Source organism: Rhinoraja longicauda, chromosome 21 (genome assembly GCF_053455715.1).
Source record: "Rhinoraja longicauda isolate Sanriku21f chromosome 21, sRhiLon1.1, whole genome shotgun sequence".
NCBI classification, from domain to species: Eukaryota; Metazoa; Chordata; class Chondrichthyes; order Rajiformes; family Arhynchobatidae; genus Rhinoraja; species Rhinoraja longicauda.
This window is the reverse complement of record NC_135973.1, coordinates 29,951,436-29,972,726: the sequence shown is the minus strand read 5'-3', so window position 1 is coordinate 29,972,726 and position 21,291 is coordinate 29,951,436. Positions and strand designations below refer to the sequence as shown.

General features: G+C 43.9%; 2 protein-coding genes across 2 annotated transcripts in view; one reads left to right on the top strand and one right to left on the bottom strand.

Moving 5' to 3' along the window:
* The window catches only part of nubp1 (nucleotide binding protein 1 (MinD homolog, E. coli)), a 53,028-nt gene extending 36,783 nt beyond the window's left edge, over nt 1-16,245 (bottom strand). Inside the window, exons 1-3 of the mRNA XM_078418204.1 lie at nt 16,109-16,245; nt 12,231-12,335; nt 12,005-12,138 (exon numbers count right to left, since the gene is read on the bottom strand). Coding sequence (XP_078274330.1) covers nt 12,005-12,138; nt 12,231-12,335; nt 16,109-16,139 — 270 coding nt within the window. The 5' untranslated portion in view covers nt 16,140-16,245. The remainder of the gene's footprint in view (nt 1-12,004; nt 12,139-12,230; nt 12,336-16,108) is intronic.
* Nucleotides 16,246-16,254: 9 nt separating this feature from the next.
* The window catches only part of LOC144604093 (tektin-3-like), an 81,060-nt gene continuing 76,023 nt past the window's right edge, over nt 16,255-21,291 (top strand). Inside the window, exon 1 of the mRNA XM_078418203.1 lies at nt 16,255-16,375. The gene's annotated coding sequence lies outside the window, so the exon portion shown is untranslated. The remainder of the gene's footprint in view (nt 16,376-21,291) is intronic.

Below are 21,291 nucleotides of genomic sequence, written 5' to 3'. Positions count from 1 at the left end.
GGGAAGACGGTGGAACTGCAATGGCAGGTATTCCTGGGAATAATGCAGAAGTGGCAGGATCAATTCATCCCAAAGAGGAGGAAAGATTCTAAGGGGAGTAAGAGGCACCCGTGGCTGACAAGGGAAATCAAGGACAGCATAAAAATAAAAGAGAAGAAGTATAACATAGCAAAGAAGAGTGGGAAGCCAGAGGATTGGGACTCTTTTAAAGAGCAACAGAAGAAAAATAAAAAGGCAATACGGGGAGAAAAGATGAGGTATGAAGGTAAGCTAGCCAATAATATAAAGGAAAATAGTAAATGTTTCTTTAGGTATGTGAAGAGGAAAACAAAATAGTTAAGGCAAATGTGGGTCCCTTGAAGACAGAAGCAGGGGAATTTATTATGGGGAGCAAGGAAATGGCAGGCGAGTTGAACCGGTACTTTGGATCTGTCTTCACTAAGGAAGACACAAACAATCTCCCAGATGTTCTAGTGGCCAGAGATCCTAGGGTGACGGAGGAACTGAAGGAAATTCACATTAGGCAGGAAATGGTGTTGGGTAGACTGATGGGACTGAAGGCTGATAAATCCCCAGGGCATGATGGTCTGCATCCCAGGGTACTTAAGGAGGTGGCTCTAGAAATCGTGAACCCATTGGTGATCATTTTCCAATGTTCTATAGATTCAGAATCAGTTCCTGTGGATTGGAGGGTAGCTAATGTTATCCCACTTTTTAAGAAAGGAGGGAGAGAGAAAACAGGAAATTATAGACCAGTTAGTCTGACATCGGTGGTGGGGAAGATGCTGGAGTCAATTATAAAAGACAAAATTGCGGAGCATTTGGATAGCAGTAACAGGATCGTTCTGAGTCAGCATGGATTTACGAAGGGGAAATCATTCTTGATTAATCTTCTGGAATTTTTTGAAGATGTAACTAGGAAAATGGACGGGGAGACCCAGTGGATGTAGTGTACCTTGACTTTCAGAAAGCCTTCGACAAGGTCCCACATAGGAGATTAGTGGGCAAAATTAGAGCACATGGATAGAAAATTGGTTGGCAGACAGAAAGCAAAGAGTGGGGATAAATGGGTCCCTTTCAGAATGGCAGGCAGTGACTAGTGGGGTACCGCATGGCTCGGTGCTGGGACCGCATCTATTTACAATATACATTAATGACTTGGATGAAGGGATTAAAAGTAACATTAGCAAATTTGCAAATGACACAAAGCTGGGTGGCAGTGTGAACTGTGAGGAACATGCTATGAGGTTGCAGGGTGACTTGGACAGGTTGTGTGAATGGGCGGATGCATGGCAGATGCAGTTTAATGTGGATAAGTGTGAGGTTATCCACTTTGATGGCAAGAATAGGAAGGCAGATTATCTAAATGGTGTCAAGTTAGGAAAAGGGGACGTACAACGAGATCTGGGTGTCCTAGTGCATCAGTCATTGAAAGGAAGCATGCAGGTACAGCAGGCAGTGAAGAAAGCCAATGGAATATTGGCCTTCATAACAAGAGGAGTTGAGTATAGGAGCAAAGAGGTCCTTCTGCAGTTGTACAGGGCCCTATTGAGACCGCACCTGGAGTACTGTGTGCAGTTTTGGTCTCCAAATTTGAGGAAGGATATTCTTGCTATTGAGGGCATGCAGCGTAGGTTTACTAGCTTAATTCCCAGAATGGCGGGACATTAAAGTGGGTGGTATCGTAGACAGTAAAGGTTATCAAGAATTACAACAGAATCTTGATCAGCTGGGTAAATGGGCCGAGTAGCAGCATATGGTGTTTAATTCAGTAAGGTGTTGAATTTGGGGAAAACAAACCAAGCCAGGACATTCACCATAAATGTTTGGGCCCAGGTGAATGTTGTAGAGCAAAGAAACCTAAGCGTTTCAGTACGCATTCTTGAAAATGCCGTTACAGGTAGCCACTGTGATAAAAAAGGTTTTCGGTACACGGGCCTTCATTAATCAGGGAATTGTGCACAGAAGTTAGGATGTTATATTTAGTTGTACAAGACGTTGGAGGGCTGCACTTAAGAGTATTTTAATTTGTTTTGGCCACCCTACCTTTGGAAAAGACTGCAGAAAATATATATATGACGATGTGGCAAGGACTCATGCAGCTGAGTTACAGGTAGAAGTTGGAGCAACTTGTTCATATGGAGCATGTTATGTATATAGAATGGGTTGCTAGAGGAAGTCGTTGAGGCACATATGATAACAACAATAAAATATTGGGGCAGGTACATGGATTGGAAAGGTTTTTAATGATATGGATTAAAAGCGGGCAAATGGGACCAGCTTAGATGAGCATTTTGGTGAGCGTGGATAAGTTAAGCTGAAGGGCCTGTTTCCACGCTGTATGGCTATGACTTCAGTATTGGGACCATAAAGTCATAAGTGATAGGAACAAAATTAAGCCATTCAGCCCATCAAGTCTACTCTGCCATTCAATCATGGCTGATCTATCTCTCCCTCCTAACCCCATTCTCCTGCCTACCCATAACCCCTGACACCTGTACTATCTATCTCTGCATTAATGATAGGAAAATAAAAATCACTTCCTCCCAGGTAAAATTGGCATGATGAAATATCCACAGCTAGATTGGTTAAAACACAGAGAGTTTTCTTTTTGGATAATTCCTGAATAAAGTGGTTTGAAAGGCCATCGCTGCAACACAATTTATTACAATGCCGTTTATTGCAAACAGCACAACAACTGTGTTTTAGTGTCTTCAAGAAGTAAAGGAGGAAGTGACATACGTCAGAGCTTCCAGCTCTGTAAGTTAGCTCTAAATTTGCTTTAAAAGCGAGAGGAAATGTTTACCTTTGCCACTGATTGCAAGTTTCATCCATAAGAATAACACTGCAGCCACCATATCCATTTCTCCAGTATAAAGAACTTCCCCGAGATGAATAGATCTCAAAAGAAAAGTCGTAGTCTTGGTAGAGGGAGCAGAGGCATTATACAGCATTTTTCATCACGAATCTTGTAAATTGTAAGAATAGTGTGCTGGTAGTGGGCAGGTCAGCTAACAGAAGCTTGAGAAAAAACAAACAAGGATTCCAAACTTGTTGCTCTTTGGGAATGCATATTATTGTTGCAGTGATCAGAAACGGATTCAAGGTTTGTAGCTAAAACCTGAAGCAAGCAGCCAAATCATTTCTCACCGTAGATATTTTCAAAGCATATCATCCTCGCCATCATGTTGATAATAGTTCAAAATGAATCATCATCACAGCCAAGTAATAAATTTAAACTATTTCGATTTTGGCTGGGTACATTGAAATTAACTTCATTCCACTCTTGCGTGGAAAGGAACTGCAGATGCCGGTTTATACCAAAGATAGACACAAAAGTGCTAGAGTAGCTCAGCAGGTCAGGTAGCATCTCTGGAGAAAAAGGAAAAAGCATCTCCAGAGATGCTGCCTGACCAACTGAGTTACTCCAGCATTTTGTGTCTATTTTCATTCCACATTATTAGACATAGTTTAAGAATAAGGGGTAGGCCATTTAGAACGGAGATGAGGAAAAAAAAATTCAGTCAGAGAGTTGTGAATCCGTGGAATTCTCTGCCTCAGAAGGCAGTGGAGGCCAATTCTCTGAATGCATTCAAGAGAGAGCTAGATAGAGCTCTTAAGGATAGCGGGGTCAGGGGGTATGGGGAGAAGGCAGGAACGGGGTACTGATTGAGAATGATCAGCCATGATCACATTGAATGCTGGCTCGAAGGGCCGAATGGCCTACTCCTGCACCTATTGTCTATTGACATATGGCTAACAGCTAATGCATCTTCATTTTCCCAGCAGAGTCAAATTGTCATAGCATTGCTGGGTACAAAAGGCTATATTACAGCTTTGATATATCTGAAAAATACTTTTTTCTTTATGAAATTAGTTAAACACATTCCTCAAATACTATCCTTTAAATAAACCAGAATCTTGCATACAGGTCACTACCAACTGGTTTGTTCCACCTAGCAATTGCTTAGGTGTAATATATGACAAGATGTCCACAACCCCATCACACAGGCAGCCGCTTAGTAGTCCTGCTTACTAGTTTCTCAGAATGTTCTGTTGTTAGGATGTAGATCAATATTGCAGCATTATAACAACTACTGCCCAACATTAGAGAGACACTTAAAAAATATGATTTCTTTAATTGATCCACTGATTCTGATATGATCTATATTAACAATACTAATTATATTTGAAAATCAGATTAATTAAGCAACTCAATTTTGATCACCTTTACTGGTGACCTTTATAGATCATGCTGGAGTTAAAAGAATAGTTTCATTGATAAAGATAGTGTCAGTTTAACAGACATAAAAGTGACTTCAAATTTAATCAAGCATCACATTCCATAGTCTTTCATGATTTTTTCCACTGGTTTAAAAATCTGATGTTTCTCAAAGATCTTGACGAATTATTCAGTGGAAATAGCATACACCCAGAAACATTGGAACACAAGGTTAGATTGTTATAATGAAGGCAGCTAGTTCAAAACTTGTTTACTACATGAAAGACACATGCAGTGGAAAGCTGAACAGAACTTTTGATCCGCTGAGTCAACTACACCCTTTTTAATGATTTGCAGATGCTAAGAGAGGAGCAGTAGTTTGGGAAGATGACTAATCCAAGTCAGGAGATTGCAGAGCTTTCAAAATCATATTATTTAAAGTTAACCATGGCAAAGGAAAAGTGGAATAAGTACTTCAGCAGTATTCTTCTTCCCTTCAAACAAATACTAACCGCAGAATATAATTTTCAATGTTTCATTTCCTGTAAATCCGGTTTTCTTCCTATTTCAGAACATTTGCATTGCCCCACACAACAAAACAAAATGGCAATCCGTTTCACTACAAGGAATGGGTGACGTTTCGGGTCGAGACCCTTCTTCAGTCTGAAGAAGGGTCTCGACCCAAAACGTCACCCATTCCTTCTCTCCCGAGATGCTACCTGACCCGCTGAGTTACTCCAGCATTTTGTGTCTACCTTCACAACAAGCAGGCATTGTTTTCTCAATCCTCACTCGTGGCGTCCAAAACAGTAGCTGGAATCATTTCTGAAGGATTTTTCGTATTCTACAGATTAGCACCCAGATGCTGCAATCTTTTCTTGAAAGCCACGACCAGAGATTGGTATGCTGAAAATCTATGTGCAAGTCCAAGTTCAAATCAGTCAATGAATTTGGTTGAATTAATAGCACAATACCCACAGCTGGCAACAGATGCCTTCTGTTGCTAGCAAACAGATAAAATATGTAAAATTAAGGAAATCTGAAACTAAAAGCACAAATTGCTGGAAATACCAAGCAGATCAGGTAACATAGCTGGAGAGAGAAACAGAGCTAACACGTTGATAGTCTTTTATATTTTGGTTTGTGAATGAAATGTTGAGCCAGAGGAAGGAAAATATGTGGAAGGAGACAGAGTAAGGGGAAAGGAAGAAATGGATGCACATCCAGGTAGGGCACAGGGAAGAGAGGAAGAAAAAAGGGAGGGCCGTTTGTTGGATCGTTATCTAAAATTGGAGAATTCAATGTTCAAACCATTATGTTGTACACTACCCATGCGGAATATTAGGTGCTGTCCCTCTCGTTTGCATGTGGCCTCACTCTGGCAATGGAGGAGGCCCAGGACAGAGATATCTGTATGGGGATGGCGAGGAGAGTTAAGGATGTGCAAAGATTGCGGAGGGGAGTGTCTACCCCAGGACAGAAGGGGGCGGAGTTGTAGTTTGATAGCCACAGGGAAGAAGGATCTCCTGTGGCGTTCTGTGCAGCATCTTGGTGGAACCAGTCTGTTGCTGAAGGTAGTCCTCATGTTGACCAGTGTGTCATGGAGGGGGTGAGCTGTATTGTCCAAGATGCTCCGCAGTCTGAGGAGCATTCTCCCCTCCAAGACCCCCTCCCATGAATCCAACTCCGCGCCCAGGACGGAGCCAGCCTTCCTGATGAGTTTGTTAATCCCGTTGGTGTCCACAGCCTTCGCCCTGCTGCCCCAGTACACGACAGCGAAGAAGTTGACACTGGCTACCACCGATTGGTAGAACAATCTTGCTGCAGAAGTTGAAGGAGCGGAGCCTTCTCAAAAATGATCATGGTGGCAGTAGTGACAATTGGGCAACCCATTTTATATTCTGCTGATGGGGGAAACAGAGCAAGGTACAAATACACCTACAGTGGCTGCTGATCCACTGTTGGCCAATACTAGTTTGATCCCCGGAAAATCACAAATTATAATTACTCCAGGAAAGGTGAACCAAAGTATTCGTACTGACGTAACACTTGAAACTGGTGCAAAACACTTGAAGCAACTAAGGTATCTAAAATAAATGCATTTAGTGGGAACCTAAGCAAGGACATGAAAAGTGTACAATATCAGAATGTGGAAGAAAGAACGTGCAACAAATTCACGTTGGTTATGAGAAAAGAGCAGATAGGTTCAGGTTCACTTTTAGAACAGAAGAGGCAGAGGTAGGGAAGATTTAATTGGAGATGTTTACATTATGGGAAGATAGACACAAAAAGCTGGAGTAACTCAGCGGGACAAGCAGCATCTCTGGAGAGAAGAAATGGGTGACGTTGAGTCGAGACCCTTCTTCAGACTGGTTAGGGATAAAGGAAACGAGAGATATGGATGATGATGTAGAGATAAAGAACGATGAATGAAAGATATGCAAAAAAGTAACGATGATAAAGAATACCAGCCATTGTTAGCTATGTGTTGGGTGAAAACAAGAAGCTAGTGCGACGAGGGTGGGGGAGGGATAGCAAGAGAGGGAATGCCGGGGCTACCTGAAGTTAGAGAAATCAACATACATACCATTGTTGCAGGAAAGAACTGCAGATGCTGGTTTAAATCAAAGGTAGACAAAATGCTGTAGTAACTCAGTGGGACAGGCAGCATCTCTGGAGAGAAGGAATGGATGACATTTCGGGTCCAAACGTCACCCATTTCTTCTCTCCAGAGATGCTACCTGTTCTGCCGAGTTACTCCAGCATTTTGTGTCTACATTCATACCACTGGGCTGTGAGCTGCCCAAGCGAAATATGATATGCTGTTCCTCCAATTTGTGTTTAGCCTCACTCTGACAATGGAGGAGACCTAGGACAGAAAGGTCTGTGTGGGAATGGGAAGGAGAATTAAAGTGTTGTTGCAACATTATGAGAGCCCAATTTAGGATGAATGGAAAGGCACTTCTATTAATAGAGGTGTCAATAATTAGGAGGGATTGCATTTATGGTAATAAGTGGTAGAATCTATTCACCTGAAAAGTGGTGGGGATTTAGAAGTGAATGCGTGAAAGAGATGTGGAGGAAGAAATAGTTGTTGAACTACATTAAAAAAATCTGGAACACCATCAAAGACTTAATAAAGCTGCAAACTGAGTGTTGGAAAATAGGATTAATCTAAATAGCTCTTTTATAGCAGAAATAGGCACAATGGACCAAATGGCACACATCCGTGCTGTAAATTCTTTCACACAGGCAATAGACATCTGGTCCGACTGACCTTTTCTATGTTGTAAAATCCAGTGAAATTCCACAGAAGTATTATTTTAGTTTCCCATAAAAGAGACTGAATGAACAATATTACTGTAGAATTATCCAAAGCTCTGCAATAGCTATACAATAAAGAAAAACAGAGGGAAAAAAATCTTATACCCTGTGCAGCAAAATTTGATGGCAGCTCCCTACGTTCCCAACAAAGCGCTTATTATTGTTTGATAAAAACTGGCCATGACTATTCTTTCTTTGGCCTCCTTCACTAATACCACAAAATGCTTTGGAACAAGTCTGCACCATTGTATTTTCCCCATTACTCCCCCAGCACAAATTACTGAAATAGTTTGCTGAGATTTCTTTCTTAGCAACACTGTTGTCAAGTCTGGCGAGTCATGATAAAGGGCAGAGAATTTGGGAGCTCATGACACTGTGCGCTCACACTCACATGCAAGTGCAATTATGGTGCTTTTTGAAAGAAGGGTAAACACTGAAATCTGGACCATGGGTGGGAAACATTTCATTTCAAATAGAAATTCTTTCTTGAACACTCATGCTGATGAATCACTAAAATTTATTGTATCGGTTAGTTTGCAATTTGGAAATAGCTCAGCCACCAGTGTCATGATCACAAGGAGGTAGAGAGGAGGCAAAGGCTTATTTTTGTGTTGAGACACCAAATTTACTTTTACGACAGAAGGGGATCCTTTGGTTTTTCCTTCTGATACACCCACCCCCAATATTTTTTAAGTGCTATGATTCTCCTGGAGTACGTTTAGTAGGACATTAAAACTAGATATTTGATTAAATTCTATCTACACAGGCACCTTGCATTTAAGTTCCTGAAAAGCAGCACGTATTTCAAAACGTGGAACTTAAACAGGCATAATTTGAGCGCAATATTTCAAAAATACGACGTGTAAATTAGGTTTCGTGTCTGTTCGCCATCTGCTGCTTTCCTAATCCATGCATTCTTATCCGGAATCAATATTATGCAATTTGTTCGAACAAAAATACAATTAAAGGCGTAAAATACAAAATCATCTTAGACCAAGGTAATTCCGAAGAAGTGATGACATTTCATGGTATTGACCTTCCATCAGAATTTGTAGTTTGGAAGCAAGAATTCTCAGTTTATTCACACTGAATTATTGCAAACCTGTTCAAGCCAGAGTCAGTGTGGTAACAACACCACCAATAAAGAGATTCAAAAGCATTTAGATTTTAGATTTAGAGATACAGCGCGGAAACAGGCCCTTCGGCCCACCGAGTCCGCGCCTCCCAGAGATCCCCGCACATTAACACTATCCTACACCCACTAGGGACAATTTTTACATTTACCCAGTCAATTAACCTACATACCTGTACGTCTTTGGAGTGTGGGAGGAAACCGAAGATCTCGGAGAAAACCCACGCAGGTCACGGGGAGAACGTACAAACTCCGTACAGACGACGCCCGTAGTCAGGATCGAACATGAGTCTCAGGCGCTGCATTCGCTGTAAGGCAACTCTACCGCTGCGCCACTGTGCCGCCCTAGAAACTATTATTCACTACTGTAGAAGAATCCACTGATAGAAACATTGAAACGAGGTAGGTAGTCCATGCAGTTCTTTCAAGTCTGCTCTATTATTCAACTAAATTATGGATGGTCAGTATCTTAATTCTACCCACACCCTTGACTCTGCATCTATTAACACACCTGGTTATCTATATCAGATTTAAAATGGAAGACTGGAACTCTCTAGTTCAGCAATCTTGTGACCTGACCAATGCTGAATCACAGAAGTAGCGCCCTGATCATGTTCCTTTGAGCATGTGAACTAGTTTACTGTAGTATGGCCATGCCCCGGGTTAAGGAAAGATTCCCCGAACTGTTAGAAAAGCCATTGGCTGAGATCACACAAGTTAAACTGAGGGGTTAACATTAGCACAGATCTCAGTTCATTTTAGATTTTAATTAGAATTCGTTAATTAATACAGATCTCTACTACAGATTCAAATTATGGGATTTAGTGGACCTCAAAATGCCACACCAGTGGGTTTTAATCGCTAATTACAATACAGCAACCCAAATGCTTACAATTTCCTTAACTTAATAAATCTTCCATGGCACTTCACAACAAAAAAAGCAGGAAAATTGATGCAAACGCACATGAGACATCAAGTCAATGACCTAAAATTTAGTCAAGGAATTACAGTGCTCAGGGCCAAAGTAGCTGAAGCCAAGGCAATGGTAGGATTCGCATTGAAAACAAAATGCAAGGGGCAGGATGGGGAGCAGGGAAGGGAAGGAGTGCTCCAAGGATAATAGGAGGGGCATTACTCCAGGGAAGTTTCAAAAAAGTTTATAGGAGTTAGATATAGTTTAGGGCTAACGGAATCAAGGGAAATGGGGAGAAAGCAGGAACGGGATACTGATTTTGGATGATCAGTCATGATCATATTGAATGGTGGTGCTGGCTCGAAGGGCCAATTGGCCTACTCCTGCACCTTATTTTCTATGTTTCTATATCTATGATCAGAATATTAAATATTGACGTAACCAAGACGACATTGGACCTGTAGTTGGGAGATATTATGCCAACTGCTGGAAAAGTAGGAGTTTCGTAGTCTAGGAAATTGTTATCTCCACCAGGAGAGGACATAAGGGTTGGAAACAGAAAGGATATATCAGAGCACAAGAAAATCATGGAAGAATGGCTTATCTGTAATTAACGCAAGGGAAATGATAGAATTACGAGATAGAGAAGATGAAAGAGTGGCCATGTGCATGGGTTGGGAGTTTCTGTGGACAAAGGGATGAATGGAGTTTAGGTGAGCAGCATATCCCAGAAAAAAAGCATGATGAGCTGAAGGTGATGAGCTGTTGATTGCAGAGTTGATCAAGGAAAGCAACAAAGCTGTCATGGTGCCTCAGTGCGATGGACATTAACGATCCAGGCTTAAAAGGCTTATTGCGAATTTAAATAAGTTTCTGACCAGTACACACTTTGCCCAATATCTTGACATTATCAAGAGAAGCAATACTGACAATGATGACCTTCTGACCTGCTGAGTTACTCCAGCATTTTGTGATACCTTCGATTTATACCAGCATCTGCAGTTATTTTCCTACATGATGACCTTAAGGTTATGATCCTTCTGACCCAAGAACTGATAAAAAATAAAACCATCAATTCCACAGTCACCGTATCAAGATTGCAATGGCAGTAGAAGAAAAATAAGGCCCATGTTGCATTAATCAAGTCAGGCATCCACTTGGCTGAATGAATGCGAGCAGCACATAGAGATGATGTCAACTAATAGAAAAACAGTAGAAATGTTAGGACACATTGAGGATGCTGAGGAGTTACAGAGAAAAGATACAGAATCCAATCCTCAGCCTTTGTCCTCAATGGCCGACTTGTTCATCTGAAATCCATTGATACGTTTTTCTGGTATTGCGAAGTATAGTGAAGAGTGAAGATTAGACTTTATTGCCTTCCATCAGTGAGGAATGTGGGGAATTCACTGTGGTGGATGTTTATGTTAACTTTTATGTAGTTGTGTGTCTTTTATGTAGTTGCTTTTTCTAGTATGGCTGTATGGTAAATCGAGTTTCACTGTACCTTAATTGGTACACGTGACAATAAAATACCTTTGCACCTATGAAGTACTTGTGTTTTGGTAATCCTTTGTATATTATAACCTTTGTAGAAATTACTTCTCAAAATTAAACATGCTTCATTTAAAAATCTAGCTATGTCTAAACTGCTTTGTTTGTTGGAAGTATCCTGTCCTTGTTGGGAAGGAGTCCGCTATTCGAGCTAGTGATGATTACTGACATCTAAACCGATTCAACGAAGAGCCTAAGGTAGTAGAGTAAATAGGTTTTTGAAATATAGGTCGATGCAGCACAATCTCTCCAAAGTGAGGGCATTAGCAGATACTTATAACCGACAGGGTTTAACGTCTTACGTTTAGGGCTCTAGAAGGACTATGCTCATTATCATCACACTAAGTAGACAACACAGAACAAATATTTGAATGAGGCAAGATAGTATACAAGGTGATTTGCTCTAAGTAGGAAGGAGTCAGTATATGTTCAGTGCACATTTTATGTCAGGATACAGCGAGAGCCAAGAAAGGAGGCAATACTCAGGGGGAATCCAGCCAACAAGGGTAACAATATTATCATAAATAGTAAACTTTTGAATGGCAGTAACGTTGGTCACTGACTATCATTGAACCACATATACAGCAGGATGAACTGGTAATGATAGCCAGATGACTGACTATCATTGACGTCTATTGCTATTATCTTGAAGAAATAACATTCCATTTTAAATATTATTTCAATTCAAGGAAATATTTTTACACATGACAAAACTGTATCATGTGATAGTGGACATATAATTAAATTACTGAAGAATGCAAGTCCATTCAAAATTAGTTCCTTCATTCTTTAATTCCCACGAATGCAAGCTGTAATAGAAACCAGCCAAAAGGCCAAGTGTAAAACTGTAATTCCTTACCTGCTTGGTGTCGTCACTTGCGATCCCATGAGCTAGGTGTGCACTGACGGTGCTCTTTCCAACCCCTCCTTTTCCAGATAATACCAGGATTTTATGTTTAACAGACATCATTTTCTCCTTAATTTCCTGAATGGCTGGAGTATTGAAATAAAGTTGGAGCTTTTCACACTGAGCGTAGAACCACATGAATTACTTTGATAACTAAAAAAGATGCTGGATCATTTACCTGGATCTGGAGCTTGTGAGGCACCGGATGCACATAACGCTTGATTGGGACAACCTTGGCAGGCAGACACCTTACCAGCATCTTCACTGGCTGTCCCAGGACAATCTAAAAAGCAAGATATTAATGTGTATTAGTCATTGTGTGCAATTTGCACATTCTCCCCTCCAACATGCCAAAGATGCGTTGATAGATTATTTAGCCACTGTAAAATGTAGAAAGGGTATTGGAAGGGATACGAGAGAATATGTTACATAGCCATATGGGAATAAGACAAGGGAAACTAGATTAATAGGGTTGCTCTACATAGACCCGGCATGGATTCATTAGGCTGAATGAGTTTCTGCTCTGTCATAGTGTACAAGTATATCATTATAATATGGCATTGATTAACATTCTATAAAACACTGCTAGAATCAGAAATACTGAACAGGTTAAAATATGGTTGGAAGAAATTTGCCCATTGCCTATTTCAAAACCAATTCAGAATAAGCAAAATTATCCCACATCACGTATACTCATTGATATACTTCAAAGATGGTTTTAGATCATTTATCCACAAGTCAAAAACTAACAAATGGCCTAAATTGATGACAATAGACAATAAGTGCAGGAGGCCATTCGGCCCTTCGAGCCAGCACCGCCATTCAATGTGATCATGGCTGATCATTCTCAATCAGTACCCCGTTCCTGCCTTCTCCCCATACCCCCTGACTCCGCTATCCTTAAGAGCTCTATCTAGCTCTCTCTTGAATGCATTCAGAGAATTGGCCTCCACTGCCTTCTGAGGCAGAGAATTCCACAGATTCACAACTCTCTGACTGAAAAGGTTTTTCCTCATCTCAGTCCTAAATGGCCTACCCCTTATTCTTAAACTGTGGCCCCTTGTTCTGGACTCCCCCAACATTGGGAACATGTTTCCTGCCTCTAACGTGTCCAACCCCTTAATAATCTTATATGTTTCAATAAGATCTCCTCTCATCCTTCTAAATTCCAGTGTATACAAGCCTAGTCGCTCCAGTCTTTCAACATATGACAGTCCTGCCATTCCGGGAATTAACCTAGAAAACCTACGCTGCACGCCCTCAATAGCAAGAATATCCTTCCTCAAATTTGGAGACCAAAACTGAACACAGTACTCCAGGTGCAGTCTCACTAGGGTCCTGATGAAGAATAAAACAGTCAACCTCCCTTGGCATTGCACAGGAATGTATAAAGCCAAATAAACAGTTACATTCTATGAATTCCTTTGTCCTTATTTATGATTAAACATTTTGTTACACTTGCCATGTTATAAGTGCAGGTTTCTTCAGTAGTCGCAATGGAATACCTTTCTTGGAGAGTGGGAGTGCATATAATTACAGCACATGTACTTATAATATTCACCAATCTCTCCCTATTTCTTCAACCCACCACTACCATTTGTCTCAATTGCTCGCTCAGTTACTTTCAACTCCATTTCTTTCTCTCCAACCTGACTGTACAATCCTGGCTCACCCACCTGTTCTAAATCCTAGCTCTTCCTACTGCTGCCACTCACTCTTACTCTCTTTCACTCTCTCCCCAGCTCAATAATACCCCATTCTTTTTTCCTCTTGTCCTTTATCTTTCTCATTTACTTTGTTTTCGAATTTGTGTGTAGCTTCAGTTGTCCTGTTACAGGCAACATATGGAGGCTTTGGAGAGGGTGCAAAAGAGGTTTATTAGGATTAGAAGGTATTAGCTGCAAGGAATGGTCAAACTTCGATTGTTTTGTTTAGATCATTGGAGATCGATGGGAGACTCGATGGAAGTTCATGAAATTATGAGAAGCATAGATAGGATAGACAGTGAGAACCTTCTGCAAAAGTGGAAATGTCAAAATGCTAAATAGAGGGCATAGCTTTAAGTAAGAAGGGGAAAGTTTAAAAGAGATGTGCAGGCCAAGTTTTTTTTTCCAATAGGGAAGAGTACTAGATGCCTGGAAAGCGCGACCAGATATGAAATTGGAGTTTGAAACGCACATCGTTTCAAGGTATTAGGAATAGGACACATATCCAGGTATTAGGAATAGGAATAATTTATTGCCACATGTGAATAGGCAGAGTGAGATTCTTTCCTTGCATATGCAATGTTTTTACTCAAAAAATGTTAGTGTATGACACGAGATGCCATAAGAGATAGTTGAGGCAGGTACTCTAGCAACATTTAAGACACTTGGACAGGTCACTGGTCACTCTGGGAGCTCTCATGGATCAGTCACTGGTCACTCCCTCCCCACCCCCAGGCCAGTTACTGGTCACTCATCACTCCTTGGGCACTGGTCACTCTGGGATCTCCCCCCAGGTCAGTCAATGGTCACTCTGGGAGCTCCCATGGACCATCACTGGGTTCCTTCCCCCCCCATCAGGCAAGCTACTGGTCACTCCTTTTGGGCCAGACCACTCTGAGATCTCCCCCAGGGACAGTCACTGGTCACTGCCGACCATGGACAGTCACTGGTTGCTCCGGGAGTGGTCCCTAGACTAGCCCCATGTCACTTCCCAGGCCAGTCACTGGTCACTCTGGGACCTCCCCCAAGCCATTCACTGGTCACTCTGAGACCTCCTCCTGGGCCAGTCACTGGTCACTGTGACCTCTCCTTGGGCCAGACACTGGTCACTCTGGACCCTCCCCTAGACCAGTCATTGGTCACTCTGGGACCTCTCCTTGGGCCAGACACCGGTCACTTTGGGACATCCCCCTGGGCCAGTCACTGGTACCTCTCCTTGGGCCAGACACCGGTCACTCTGGGACCTCTCCCTGGACTAATCACTGGTCACTCTGGGACCTCCCCTTGGGCCAGTCACCGGTCACTCTGGGACCGCTTCTTGGACCTGTCACTGGTCACTCTGGGACCTCACCATGGACCAGTCACCGGTCACTCTGGGACCTCTTCTTGGACCTGTCACTGGTCACTCTGGGACCTCACCATGGACCAGTCACCGGTCACTCTGGGACCTCTTCTTGGACCTGTCACTGGTCACTCTGGGACAACCCCCTAGACTAGTCACTGGTCACTCTGGGACCTCTCCTTGGACCAGTTACTGGTCACTCTGGGATCTCCCCCTGAGCCAGTCACTGGTCACTCTGGGATCTCCCCCTGGGCCAGTCACTGGTCACTCTGGAACCTTCTCCTGGACTAGTCACTGGTCACTCTGGTACCCCCCAGGCCAGTCACTGGTCACTGTGACCTCTCCTTGGGCCAGTCACTGGTCACTCTGGGACCTTGGGCCAGTCACCGGTCACTCTGCGATTTCTCCCTGGACCAGTCACCGGTCACTCTGGGACCTCCCCCCGGGCCAGTCACTGGTCACTCTGGGACCTCTCCATGGACCAGTCACCGGTCACTCTGTGACCTCTCCTTGGGCCAGTCACTGGTCACTGTGACCTCTCCCTGGACCAGTCACCGGCCACTCTGGGACCTCCCCCCGGGCCAGTCACTGGTCACTCTGGGACCTTGGGCCAGTCACCGGTCACTCTGCGATCTCTCCCTGGACCAGTCACCGGCCACTCTGGGACCTCCCCCCGGGCCAGTCACCGGTCACTCTGTGACCTCTCCTTGGGCCAGTCACTGGTCACTGTGACCTCTCCCTGGACCAGTCACCGGCCACTCTGGGACCTCCCCCCGGGCCAGTCACTGGTCACTCTGGGACCTCCCCCCGGGCCAGTCACCGGTCACTCTGCGATCTCTCCCTGGACCAGTCACCGGTCACTCTGGGACCTCCCCCCGGGCTGGTCCCTCTGGGCGGATGTCACTGTCAGGTGCAGCCCATTGCCGGGACACGCTTGCCGCCTGCAGCCGCCACCCCCGTCGTGTTTCGTTGCCCAGCTGCCGCTGGCGACGCCGGGCCCGCACTCACGTGCTGGTGCGTTGCTCGGGACGTCCGCCATCCTGCCGGCCTTTCCTTGCAGCGCGCTTCCGGCTTCCCGGTGCAACCCCCTCCTCGCCCCGCCGCCCGCCAGCGCTGCCGACAAACGTTCCCGGCGCGGAGCAGAAGATAGACACAAGATGCTGGAGTAACTCAGCGGGACAGGCAGCATCTCTGGAGAGGAGGAACGGGTGACGTTTCCAGTCGAGAGTCAGGGGAGAGAGGGAGACATAGAGATATGGAAGATGGAGAGATAAGGTGTGAAAGCGTCAGATCAAAGGAGATGCCGGTCAAGGAAAATGTATTGTTTGTTTGGAGAAGCTGACAACCAAGCAGTCAGGTAAAATGTAATCAGGGGGCCAGTCAGACTGGTCAGAGGACTAAGATGGGGATGGATGGGGAGAGAGGGAAAACAAGGGTCACTTGAAGTTAGAGAAGTCAATATTCATACCGTTGCTGCCCAAGCGAAATGTGAGGTGCTGTCAGGCTGGATGGAGCTCAGTGTGGCTGCAGAGGTCCAACACATCATAACTTCCAACACATCATAACTTCCAACACATCGACTTTTGCAACTCTCATTTCTGTTATTTCAAGGCAGAACATTGTGATCGTTTAATTAAATAAAGGCCAATAACATTGCTGAGCTTTGATAGTGAGAGAGATAAAGGTTTCTAACCTTGAACTGCCGACGTGCGAATGAGGTTTACTGTGGACAAGTTTATTGCCAATCCCCTTTCTCTTGTGAAAACGAATCGCTTACACTCCTACAAAACGTTTACCCTTACCGCCCTTATAATCCTTTAATTGACACCATGCAAACTACATCTCTTATGTCATACTCCATCTTTTTAAATTATCTTCATAATCTTATCTTATGAATGCAACTTATTAGCTTACCATTTGGTAGAATTGCACCATTTAATTTTATATGCACACAAACACCAATGCGCCAAAACATTATGACCACCTGCCTACTATGCTGTTGGTCCTCCGTGTGCAGCCCCATATGCAACAGGGTGCAATGCACTGTGCATTGTGACACATTCCTCCCATGACCTCCATTAAAACTTTCTGTGACTTGTGCCACACTAGATCTTCTGTCGGTTCGGACCAAACGGGATAGCCTTCGTTGCCCTCGCACATCAATGAGCCTTGGGCACCCAGCACCCTGTTGCCGGTTTGTGGTTTGTCCCTCCTCGGATCACTGTCAGTAGGTGCTCACCACTGCTGACCGGGAGCACCCCACAGGCCATGCTGTTTCAGAGAAGCTCTGACCCAGTCGTCTGGTCATAACAATTTGGCCCATGTCAAAGTAGCTCAGATCTTTACTCCTGCCCATTTCTCCTGCATCCAACACATCAACTTCAAGAACTGACTGTTCACTTGTTGCCTAATATATCACTTGACAGGTGCCATCGTAATAAGATAATCAATGTTATTCACTTCACCTGTCCGTGGTCATAATGTTTTGGCTCATTGCGTATGTGTATGTTATATATATAAACAAATTAAGAAAAAATAAGCCATCCTTATTCCGTTAGTCTTTTTACCCTACAAGTGTAGGGTTAAGACTAACGGCTTGTAGGCTTGTTATTCTTAATTTGAGATTGCTTCAATTTTCATTAATCCAATTTCAGTTTGCCCTACAAAGTAAGTTTAAATCATCAAATATCATCACTACAATCCTCAATTGTTCCAGTGAATATATTGGGTAGAAGTCACTCAAAATAATTATCTACAAGTTATCCACTACTGATAGACTTGATGGGCTAAATGGCCTAATTCTGCTCCTATCGCTTACGATCTAATGACACTTACAAACAATGTACTGGTAATGAGAATGAAAATTTTATGCAAATCAAATTTCATTGGATGTCACAAAGATTTGGAGACTCGAAAAAGACCTGAATCCATTCTTTTTAAACCCAAGGGTCTAGGCATGGAAATATGAGAGTAAAGGAAACTAAAATGGAAAGGCTCAGGGTCATATATCATATATCATATATATATACAGCCGGAAACAGGCCTTTTCGGCCCTCCAAGTCCGTGCCGCCCAGCGATCCCCGCACATTAACACTATCCTACACCCTCTAGGGACAATTTTTACATTTACCCAGCCAATTAACCTACATACCTGGACAAACCACTGGGCGATTTCATTCGTGAAACTGTTTTAAGTTCTATGAAACAAAGAATAGCTTCATAGTGTCCCCCCTGTCCAATTGGCAAGTCAAGTCAACTTGAGTTTATTGTCCTATGTACACATACTTGTGAAGTATAGGTCTAATGACAATCTCACCTGTAATAGCGTCAGAGGCACATAGATGCTGCAGCACCCAAACATAAGTCATGTATAAATTATACACAAATTAAACATAACAGAAAAAAGACAGTGAAAAGAAAAAGACCATGCAAAAAGAAGAAATTGGTGCAATCACATTGGAAAACAAATCCACAGGAAGGCAAGAAGTGACCCACAGTGTTCCACTGTTGCGGTAGGATTAGGGGATTAGTGGTTGAGACTCTTAGATAGCCACAAAAAGCTGGAGTAACTCAGTGGGTCAGATTGTATCTCTGGAGAAAAGGAATGGGTGACGTTTTTGGTCAAGACCCTTCTTCAGACTGAGAGTCAGGGGAAAGGGAAATGAGAGATATAGAACAAATGAATGAAAGATATGCAAAAAAGTAACGAGGATAATGAAAATAGGCCATTGTTAGCCGTGTGTTACGTGAGAAAGAGTTACAGATAATGAGAACAAGACGACTTTGGTATGACTTGGGTGGGGGAGGGGTGGAGAGAGAGAGAGGGGGGATGCAAGGGTTACTTGAAGTTAGAGAAATCAAAATCATACCATTGGGTTGGAAGCTGCTCAAGCGAAATATGAGATGCTGTTCCTCCTTGGTTTCTGCATCTGTTGCCAATGGTTGTAGTGAGAAGAGGGTGCAGCCTTCATGGTGGGAGACCTTGAACATAGATGCCACCTTCTTGAAGTAGAGCCTTGGAGATGCTTTTAATGGTGTGGAAGACCGTGTCTATGATGGATCAGGCTGAGTCCTCCACTCTCTGCATATTCTTGTGTTCCTGTGCGTTGGTATTGCTGTACAAGTCCTTAAAGCAACCGGTAAGGCTACTTTCCTCATTGATCAGTATTGCAGCTCAACTTTTAAGAGGGTGAAGCTAAATTTCAAGTGCAGCTAATTGTTGCAATCTCTCTATACTACAATGTGAAGCTGTAGAAGTACCCTCCAAAACATCACGTATCCATATCCCTCTACAGGTACAGTCTAGCCTGCTGAATTTCTCCAGCAGTTTGTTTTTTTGAATGTGAAGCTAGTGGCTGCATATGGCCTTGTAGCAGATGGAACGCATCTAACTGTCCCCAGTAACCGCAATTGTTACCGGATAGCTACATGTGCGCTTGTGATTTTTGGTTGCTGGTGTCTTATCAGTATTTATTGATTGTAGATCAGAAGGAAGCAGTGTGAAGGGTAGCAATACTCTGATGAGAATACTTAAAAGACAATTGGAAGCAGACGATTTGTGTCTGAGTCAATTTGTTCATGAAATTGGAAAACAAGTGGTCACCTGCTCTTTTTCAGGAAATCTCCCTGAAATGGCAAAGTCAAGAGTATGTTATTGTCAAATGACCCGAAACAACACAAAAAGCTGGAGTAACTCAGAGGAACAGGCAGCATCTCTGGGGAGAAGGAATGGGTGATGTTTCGGGTCAAGACTCTTCTTCAGAGTTTGAGGCAGAGACTCCTATAGATCCCTTCAATTGAGGGGAGGTCAGTACCCATGATGGCCTGGGCAATGCCCTGTAGCGACCATAGGGATTGGTCCTGAGAGTCGAACCCTCGGATTGGCCAGCAAGGTCACATGGTGGTGCGACCATAGGGATTGGTCCTGAGAGTCGAACCCGCTGATTGGCCAGCTAGGTCAGGTGGTGGTTTTGGGGCCCAAAAACCAGGAGTGGGAAGAGAACTTCGATGTGAACAGTTTGAGTTAATGGTTGTCTGTAATCTCGTTTGTTATCCTTTATAATTGAATATTGCTGCCGCAATAAACTTCTTTAACAAAGTACAAACCTCCAGACTCGCCATATTGGTGACCCCGACGTGATCTAGCTGATCATCTACCATGGAGGGACAATACGCCCCTTCTTTGGATCTAACGCCCGGTGTACCGCAGCTAAACGCGGTCAGCGTTCATCTTCCTCCGTTTTGGGCGCATCAACCACAACTTTGGTTTGCCCATGCTGAAGCTCAGTTCCACCTGAGAAACATCTCGGTGGACGAGACAAAATATTATTACCTGGTCAGCGCTCTACCGCCTGAGACGTCCGCGCGGGTGTTGCAGTTCATCACCTCCCCTCCTGCAGACGGCAAGTACGAGGCGCTGAAGGTACTCTTGTTTCGAACCTTCGGATTCAGTAGGCATGATCGAGCTGAGAGGCTTATGCACCTGCCGGATCTCGGAGATCGGCTGCCGTCTTCCCTCATGGCCGAAATGTTGGCGCTGGCAGGTGAGCACAAGGATTGCCTCATGTTCGAGCAGGCATTCCGAGAGCAACTTCCAGAAGATGTTAGGCTTATGCTCACGGATTGTTCTTTTAAGGACCCCGTGGCATATGCGGAGAATGCCGATGCGCTCATGGCGTCCAAATCGAAAAAACACAGTTCAATCAACAGGGTCTCGACACCATTAGGCAGCCCGCAGCGGCACCAAGATGGCGCCGCGACTCCCGCCATTTCTTCAAAACCCCGCCAAAAAGATCCGCACAAGCGCGGCTGGTGTTATTATCATCTGCGATGGGGTGGAGAAGCCCGCAACTGCCGCTCACCTTGCACCTTCTCGGGAAATGCCTCGGCCGATCGTACATGGAGGCGGTGGCGATTGGCCAGAACCGACGCCTCTACGTCCGAGATCGATTCACGGACACAGAATTCTTGATCGACACGGGAGCCATAGTCAGCATCCGACGACGACCGACCTCGAAGCCCGATCGGGTAAGAGAGGGCCTTCCCTCATCGCGGTTAACGGTAGCCCCATCCGCACGTATGGTACGCGGGCAATGCCTCTGGCTTTCGGCACCCGCAAGTACGAATGGTCGTTTATCGTCGCGGAAGTCGGTCAGGCGATCCTGGGCGCAGATTTCCTCTGGGCCTTTTCG